This window comes from Macrobrachium nipponense, chromosome 21 (genome assembly GCF_015104395.2).
Source record: "Macrobrachium nipponense isolate FS-2020 chromosome 21, ASM1510439v2, whole genome shotgun sequence".
Classification (NCBI taxonomy): domain Eukaryota; kingdom Metazoa; phylum Arthropoda; class Malacostraca; order Decapoda; family Palaemonidae; genus Macrobrachium; species Macrobrachium nipponense.
Window position 1 is genome coordinate 57,407,670 of NC_087212.1, and position 8,608 is coordinate 57,416,277.

Consider the following 8,608-nt stretch of genomic DNA (forward strand, 5'->3'; position numbering starts at 1 on the left):
TGTGGCTGAAGGTCCGCTTCATACATATGCTCATCATAGTATTTAAAAAATATTGCATTAAAACTAGATTTAAGTTTACAATACTGTTCAATCATTATTAAAGTATGTAAATAATTACATTATTATCACTATTTAATACTATTAATCTACTCGTCAACTTCTTCTTACTTAATTGTTTATATTGAACAGACAGAACAGTTCCAACGTCTACTAGGGTACGAGTAACGGAAAAAAAGAGCTTCGCTTGGCATTTTGAACACTTCTAAATACAGTTCTTGTTTATGATATTATCTTGGGGCCTAAAAGGGGAATTTAGTAGTTTTAACTTTAGCTTTGGGTTGTATTATTTTGACCTTTGTATAATAAAAAATGTTTAAGAATGACTCTTAAAGATAAAATCACTGATTCCATTACAAATTAGTTACCTTACCGATATTTTCTTTGTATCTGTATTTAATGCGATTTTGTAAAAATGTTTACTTTGTTATTATTTACCAAAATGAGATTTATTGAATTGTATTTTTATATCATATTTTGTGGTCAGTCACCGTCCTGTATAATCTTTTATTTGTTTTGTTACTGCTTCTTTTGCAAACTTCTTAAACTGTACACCTATCCGTTTTGGGTTGGTCTACTACAGTAGATTCACATCAACCTTGCATTTGATGCCTAGGCCCGTCCCCACGACGCTCTTGATTGGCTGTTGATAAGCCAATCACAGGGCTGAAAACTCTCAGTCTCTCTCGAGAGTTCACATAGGTGCCATGTATGTTTCACCTCTCCTGAGGTATAAGTTTGAAAGAAGTATCAATCAGGAGAGGTGAAACATACATCCTGCCTATATGAACTCTCTCGAGAGACTTGAGAGTTTCCAGCCCTGCAATTGGCTTATCAACAACCAATCAGGAGCGTTGTAAGGGATAGACTTAGACATCAAGTCCAAGGTTGATGTGAATCTACTATAGTTCTCCAGATGTTGGATGTCAAGTTCATATCATCCTTTATAATCCCCATCTGTCATTTATGTGAGCTTTCTTTGTAAGTCTACTTTCATATTTATATCAGTCTGCTTAGTGAAGGATGAAAGTCGAAAGGCATTGGTTCTTCATTGCTTCAATTTCGTTCATGGCTTTTGCCTTTATATATATATATATATATATATATATATATATATATATATATATATATATATATATATATATATATATAATCCAAGGCGGGTCAGGGAAAGGCACTATCCATAATAGTATCCAATCTATTAAAATACATGCCGACGTTTCACAACTCCACATAGTTGCATTTTCTAGGCTGCAAACAAGCGAACATGGCAATCAATAAACTAATAGAATCCGAATTAAATTAAATTAAAACATTCAGAATATAATTGCTAAAACATTTACTTAAAGAACAAGCAAATGGCTGGTGACAACCTACCAAGAAGGAAGTTAAAAATATACTACTGTACTCGTATAGAGTTACAACGAAAGAGAGAGAGAGAGAGAGAAAAAAAAAACAATAACAAATACAGACAGAGAAAAGCAGCTCAACAAGACCATCAGGCAATAAACAATTGTGTGCATGACGTTTGGGAGTTTAACGGTGATACGGTCAATTTGATAATAATGGATTCCAGTATTGTTAAGTCGTTTTCTTTTTGTACCTGTCCTACTATCGAAAAATCTTTGTTTTCTATAAAAGTTTTACATATTTTTGTATGGTTTTTAATATTAGATTGTTCAGGGCTAGACAATCTGCTCCCAGTTCTGAAGCTGACCCCTCTGTGAGCATCAATGCGCACTCGTTACAGCCTCTTTGTACAGTGGTGTGGTGCTCAAACTATCCAGGGTTGCCGCGAAGTCCGCACGTCACCGAAAAACTAGCTTCGCACCGGGAGGTGTAGTGTTAATTGCCAAGCAATGTTATTTTGCTACACTAACTAGACGAAATAGTCACCCTGGTTATATTATATTAACCGCATCTTTACCATTATATGAGTTGGGCTTACTAATTAAACCTTTTTGGAGTTAGATTTTCCCCTTTCCGAAATTCAGTTGCTTCATATCTTTTGAAACATTACGTAACTTTAATGATAGTAAAATTTAGAGTCGAACGAGATACGCGGACAGTGTTCAGTCTTAAAGCTGATTTATTACATTCGATATATATATATATATATATATATATATATATATATATATATATATATATATATATATATATATAAATTTCTGTTTTATAGTTATGATTGTTATATACGATTTGATGGGTAAATTAGGCTACAAAGTGAACACGGGCAAGTAAATTTATTCATAAAGTTTTCAGCAAAAAGTGGGAAGTTTAGGTAATATGCTGTATGTTAAATCAAAACGTTTTCTGAAGTAATAATGATAATAAACAACCTAATATATAACATAGGTCTAGTCTTAAAATCAATGTCATAAGCATTGTAAACTGACAACAAAAACTATATGAAACGTAAATCTATGCCACCTTTTATGATCCGGATATTTTGAAATGAGATATTTCCCCAAGAGAATGGACAGCATATTATGCATGGTTTATGGTATACATGTGGCAATCCTAAGCCAAACGAATGCCCTATTCAGGGATATGAGTTTCAAAAAATTGGAAAAGAGACATCATAATTGATCCTTTTTTTTATCAATAAGCTACATTAATATAAAGAAAATCCACGATTATAATACTCCACTTCCTAGCATACTGATATCGAAACTTATTTGGTTATAATCAGTTGAATCACTTCAACTAATGCAATTGCCTAAGACATATTTGCAGTTGTTTTCTAAAAAAGAAAAACAACTCATTAAACATGACTAAGTTTACAATAATGTAAGTCAGTCTTCACCTAGGCTAAGATTAATCCACAAATTCATCAAATTTCACTAACCTATAAATATAATTACAGAGGCAAATTGAAGATTGCTGGACCTAAAGAATGAATGCATTGTAGTACATCACGTTTGGGTTACGTCATCTGCTCTTGTCAAAATCGGTTCTTTATTGACAATCGTATCTGATATTGGCGCGTGAACACTCGAGACTAGTGAAAATGGTTCGTTTTTTTCAAAAATATTAGTATTTTCAAAAATATCATATAATTTCAATCATTTTTTTTATTAATGGAAAAAGCTTTAAAAGCATAAATATATATGCGGACCTACAGCACCGCATACGTGAGGACCAACATAACTTATGTTCATTTCTTCTCAGGCCACCATCTTAACATAAAAATATCAATTTTTTCCTCTATGTTTTTACGAGCATTGCGCATTGTCAGTCCACAATATTTGGATCAAGAAATTGAATACATAAGAAAAATAGGGAAAGATTTATGCTATCCTTCACATATATTTGACATTTGTTATAATAAAGCCCGCAAAAAAATTTTATAGTGTAAGTAACACGCAGAAAGAAAATTCTAAGAACATTCTCAGTTTGCCTTATTTTAACGGATTTGAAACCATTAAATCATTGTTAAAAGCTTTTAATGTCAACCTTGTTTTTTCCTATAATAACACACTAAAAGGAAAGTTAATAAAAAATGGCCCCAGAGATAGCAACAGCATAATATATAAAATTCCATGTATGGAGTGTCCCTCATTTTATCTCGGACAGTCTACCAAAGGCCTAGAAGTAAGGCTAAGCCAGCATAAATATTCTGTAAAAACTGGGCAAAAATCCAATGCAATATTCATTCAAGTGAAAACAACCACCGAATAAAGTGGGATGGTAGTTCAGTAATTGCAAGGTCAAGAGATGTCTTATCACGAAATCTTTTAGAATCTGCTTTAATACAACTTACTTTTCATTGTAATTTCAATGTCAGTCGTGGTCTTTTTCATTTAGACCCTTGTATCTGTAACATGTTTAAGAATGACCTCAAAGATATAATTACTGTCTTAAATAAAAATCAGTTGCCTTAGAGTTATTATTTTTGTTGTAATGTATGTATGTATGTTATGTATTGTGAATATGGTTTTGTTTACCAAGTTCTGTATAGCTGTCACCTATAATCCTTTAATTGTCTGGACCTTGTATCTGAGATGATTGTCTTAAACCTTTAATTGCATCCATTGTTTATGCTTGTTTGGGAAGGATTTTCATCTTCCAGGTGTGTCGGATTCTAGGTACTAATCTCTTTATAATCACTATCTGTCAGTTATACGAATCTTCTTGTATTGTCTTTTCCCATATCTATGTCAGTCTCTGCTCAGTAAAGGACGTTTAACGTCGAAAGATCTTGCAGATCCTCATTCGTTTATTATTCCTTTGTGGCATATATCTTTATTTATGGATTTATCACGTTCCTAACTTTCGTGATTCAGTTATACATACATATATATATATATATATATATATATATATATACTATATATATATATATATATATATATATATTATATATATATAATATATATATATATATATATATATATATATATATATATATATATATATATATATATATATATATATATATATATATATATATATATATATATATATTATATATATATATATATATATATATATATATATATATATATAAAATTTCATGAGACTGACAAATCTGAAATTCCTTTTTGTATTTATATATTGTATTGTATATGTATACAGTATTCCTGTGTCAGTTTTCCTGACTTAAACATTCGGAGGCTACCATACATTTAAGGACAATTGGTAGATCTATAATAAAATTACCCAATTTCTAGGACAATGCTTAGTTGAAACTTGTACTTGACATCAGGGACGGACGATTCCTCATTTTTGTAGTTAGGGCTGAGGGAAAGGTTGGCTCCTGTGGGTTTTCTTTATATTTTATCTTCTTAACTGCAGGTGGATATGTTGTAAAAGCAACTTATTCCTAGTTGTATTCCTTCTATAGCAGGACCAACACTGATTCTTACAATGGTATCCTATACTGGTTCTTACACTGGACCTCTATACAGGCAGTCCCCAGGTTACTACGGGGGTTCCGTTCTTGAGACGCGTTGTAAGCCGAAAATCGTCGTAAGCTGGAACATTGTCAAAAATCCTAAGAAAACCCTACTTTTAATGCTTTGGGTGCATTGAAAACTATGTAAACTGCATTCTTATGGCATTTTTCATCAAAAAAAAAACTTCAAATATTGATTATTTTGCATTTTTGGTGTCATATTTCATCTGCCAGATGAGCGTTGTAGGCGTCGTAACCCTGGAAATAATGTCTGATGAATATAATTGAAAAGCGTCGCAACCTCGGAACGTCGTAAGCCGAGACCGTCGTAACCCGGCGACTGCCTGTACTTGGCTCTTACACTGGATCCCTATACTGGTTTCCAGTAACACAAACAGTTCATTTAGAACGGCAGTCTTATGACAAAGAGCATGCAGTCCTTAGCATAGGCTATGGTGTACTCATGCCTAATTAACCATTACACCACACAGCTAGCCTGACTATATGCATAACAGGTGGAATTTAACTCAAGAATTTACATTTTCATAAATATTTGGAAGGCTAATTAACATCTAGCCTACAGTTGGTGGTGAAATTGCAATTGCATGCAAAATGAAGGAAGGAAGAGGGAATGGAGGTAAGCAAATGGTTATAAAGTGGGTCCAGCTATGGACCAAATGAATGCTGGTGACAACCTTTAGTAGTTCCTACAGTACGCTGCATGAGGTACACACATGGTGCTATCCCTTTCCCTACTTTTCAAAGCAACAGGCTGACATGTTTATTTACCCCTATTGGTTAACAAATGTAGTTCATGTTTTCATGAATCAAGTTATTTTTTTTATCAATTACATCAATCCAAAGGTTCATGAGGGGAATTACCCAGTTTAATTTTTGAGAAGTAAAACTAAGTCATGAACTTGCCATTCCAACTCAAATCAGTTTATTTACTCATCTTTCTCCTTTGTTGATATTACTAGCCACAACTTTACTCTTCAAAGTGTTAATTATTTCTGTTTCATACTGGAATATGTCTGCTGTGACTCACTGACTCGTTGTCAAACTGAATTGGATACTGTTCCAATAATACATCCAAATTACTGCGAGTTGATCGGATCGTATGTTCATGAACACTGCCAAAGTAACCGGCACTTGGTGAAGTGGAGAACTTAATGTCACAGGTATTTCTTAGCAGAATTTCACTAACTTATGAACCACGTACCAACTTCAAACTCTCCTGCAATTCCCATTTTGCTCTGCAAAATTGGCTCCTCTATCAGAAGGTAAAATCCTAATTGGATCATGGATACTTATAAACCTTTGAAGGGTATTTCTTGGTGGAATCTGCATTGAATGAATGTGCCACTTTTATATGTTCATTCCAATGTGCAAGGCAAGTGGATAGGCAGCCATATCTCTAGGCAGACCTTGACTTGGAAGTCCACTGCATGCATAGGTAGGACATGAAAGAAGACCTGAGGCTACTCTAGATTGTCATTGGAGCCCTTTCAGTCTTCCTAAGATGAAAACCTCTGTTGGAAACTTCTTCAATTGCAAGTCCTTGATGAATATAACAGGAGACACAAGGGGTTGAACAAGAATTTATGTATGACTCAAAAAAATCTCTAGAAAAATTCTGTAGATCATTCATTAGCACTTGACTGGAGAAAGATGGTAACTGTGTAGAAATTCTACCATGTACATATGAACCAATGTTTGACCGCACAAGATCCTGATAGTCCCTGCCAGACAAGTAATAAGTATCCACAGTGCTAAAAGAGAACTATGAGACCATACTGTTTCCTAGGGGTTGATGCCCACAACTTGTGAGAAGTGACACTGAGAACTAGATTTGGGAGCTGAGTAATGACACCTCATACGATGCTTATGCTGGGAGTAAATCCAGAAGTGGCAGACTCCCAAAATCTGCCCTGCAACAAGAACCTCTGCTTAAGTAATGGCAAGAGAAGGGCATCTGGCAACAGTGCTTGCCGATGAAGAAGGCAATGTTTCTGTAGCCCTGGCAAGAAATTACGGCCTATCCCAGCCTGAATTGTTGAACGTAGAATGTCCTCGAGTTGGAGGAGAATCAGTAGTGCTCGATAGTTCATGAATTGAAGGCGGTGGAGTACTGGATGTGGAGGAAGCATTAGAAGTGATCACTCAATTAAACACCAAGACCACTGTCTGTCAAAAAGCAACATTTCACAGTAATAGGCTCCTTAGTCCCTGATAAAGGATCAGCAACACAAGACAGAATGTATGAATCTATGCAACAGAGAAACACTCAAACTACCTGCAAAATCTTTGTCTTATCTCATACTTTTGCTAACTAAGATTTTTCCCTTGAACTGGTGACCAATCTTGACAAGTATAGTTGTACAGGTTAGATTAGTATAAGGCATATGAGACCTCTGCAATCACCTGAAATAAAATTTAATGAGCCACAAATCTTGCCCGGTGAAACCTAATAATCTGAGTTAAGGTATAACCATTATAATAACACTAAGGGTATGAAACTGTTATCAATGCAACAAAAAAATTAGTCCTCTATTAGTCACTACGGACAAATGTATACTATTAATGTATGTACTGTACTTACAAGACAAAATATCTTTTTTCTATATTTCCTATTACTCACTGTTCCTGCTTTCAAATGAACACAAAATTCTTTAGTAGCTTGATTTTCCAGTCAATGGCCTCTGTGAGCATGTTCCATACGAATAGGCTTCACCTTCTGAATAAAGATACATAATAATAATAAAGTAGTATATTTTATTGAATACATCAGACAAACAGACCACCTGAAAAAAAATTAAAATTATGAAAAAAATGGTAATCCTGAAAAGTGTTGCACTGTGGAGAACTGTTAGCTCTTACCCAAGTGGCAGACACATACAGTGATTAGTCTTCTATGCTTTTCTTGCATGAGAGATAATGCTTCCTTATATTGGTCTTGAAGTGCTTGGATTTCAAGCAACTGCACAAATGATCAAGGTAAAAGTAATGAGATTTGATGAGACTAACATTGTATTATAAATGTTGGAACAAATCAATAGAAAAAACAAATTTAAAATATCATTTATTCTACAAAAATCATGCTTTGAGTACAGAAATAGGAATATATGTACGTATTGCATTCTATTTTTTGGATGAAGAAAATCCTCCGAAACCCATTATTTTGGCCATCTCTGGATCCATACCGCTGTCATCGTCAATGGAGGAATCTGCTTTTCGCTTCCTTTCCTTGCGTTTTTCTCTCCGGTACTCCTTCAGCTTCTCTTCCTGGAAATAAAGAGTGAATTTTAAAGAATTACACTCTGCACAGCTTATATTATTATGTGTAAAAGAAAATTAATCTTGCTTGCTTATACAGGCATTAAAATTATTATTACTACTATTCAGATGAAACCTATTCATATGAAACAAGCCCTCATGGGCCACTGAGATGAAATTCAAGCTTCCAAAGAATATGGTGTTCATTTGAAAGAAGTAACAGAAGGTAAGAGGAAATAAAGAAGAGCTCATTTATTAGGATGAAAAATAAAATGACAAATTTACTAAGACAATTTGTATTTTTCATAGCTACAAACCTTCGGTCTTAACAATTGGATCATTTCTAGCGCCTAGCTAGATCCGGTTAAAAAACAG

General features: G+C 34.0%; 1 protein-coding gene across 2 annotated transcripts in view; it reads right to left on the bottom strand.

Moving 5' to 3' along the window:
* Window positions 1-8,022: 8,022 nt before the first annotated feature.
* LOC135198050 (zinc finger matrin-type protein 2-like) overlaps window positions 8,023-8,608 on the bottom strand; it is a 46,084-nt gene continuing 45,498 nt past the window's right edge. For both annotated transcript variants that reach the window (XM_064225439.1, XM_064225440.1), the window contains exon 7: window positions 8,023-8,242. In XM_064225439.1, the coding sequence (XP_064081509.1) occupies window positions 8,099-8,242 (144 nt within the window). In that variant the 3' untranslated portion in view covers window positions 8,023-8,098. The remainder of the gene's footprint in view (window positions 8,243-8,608) is intronic.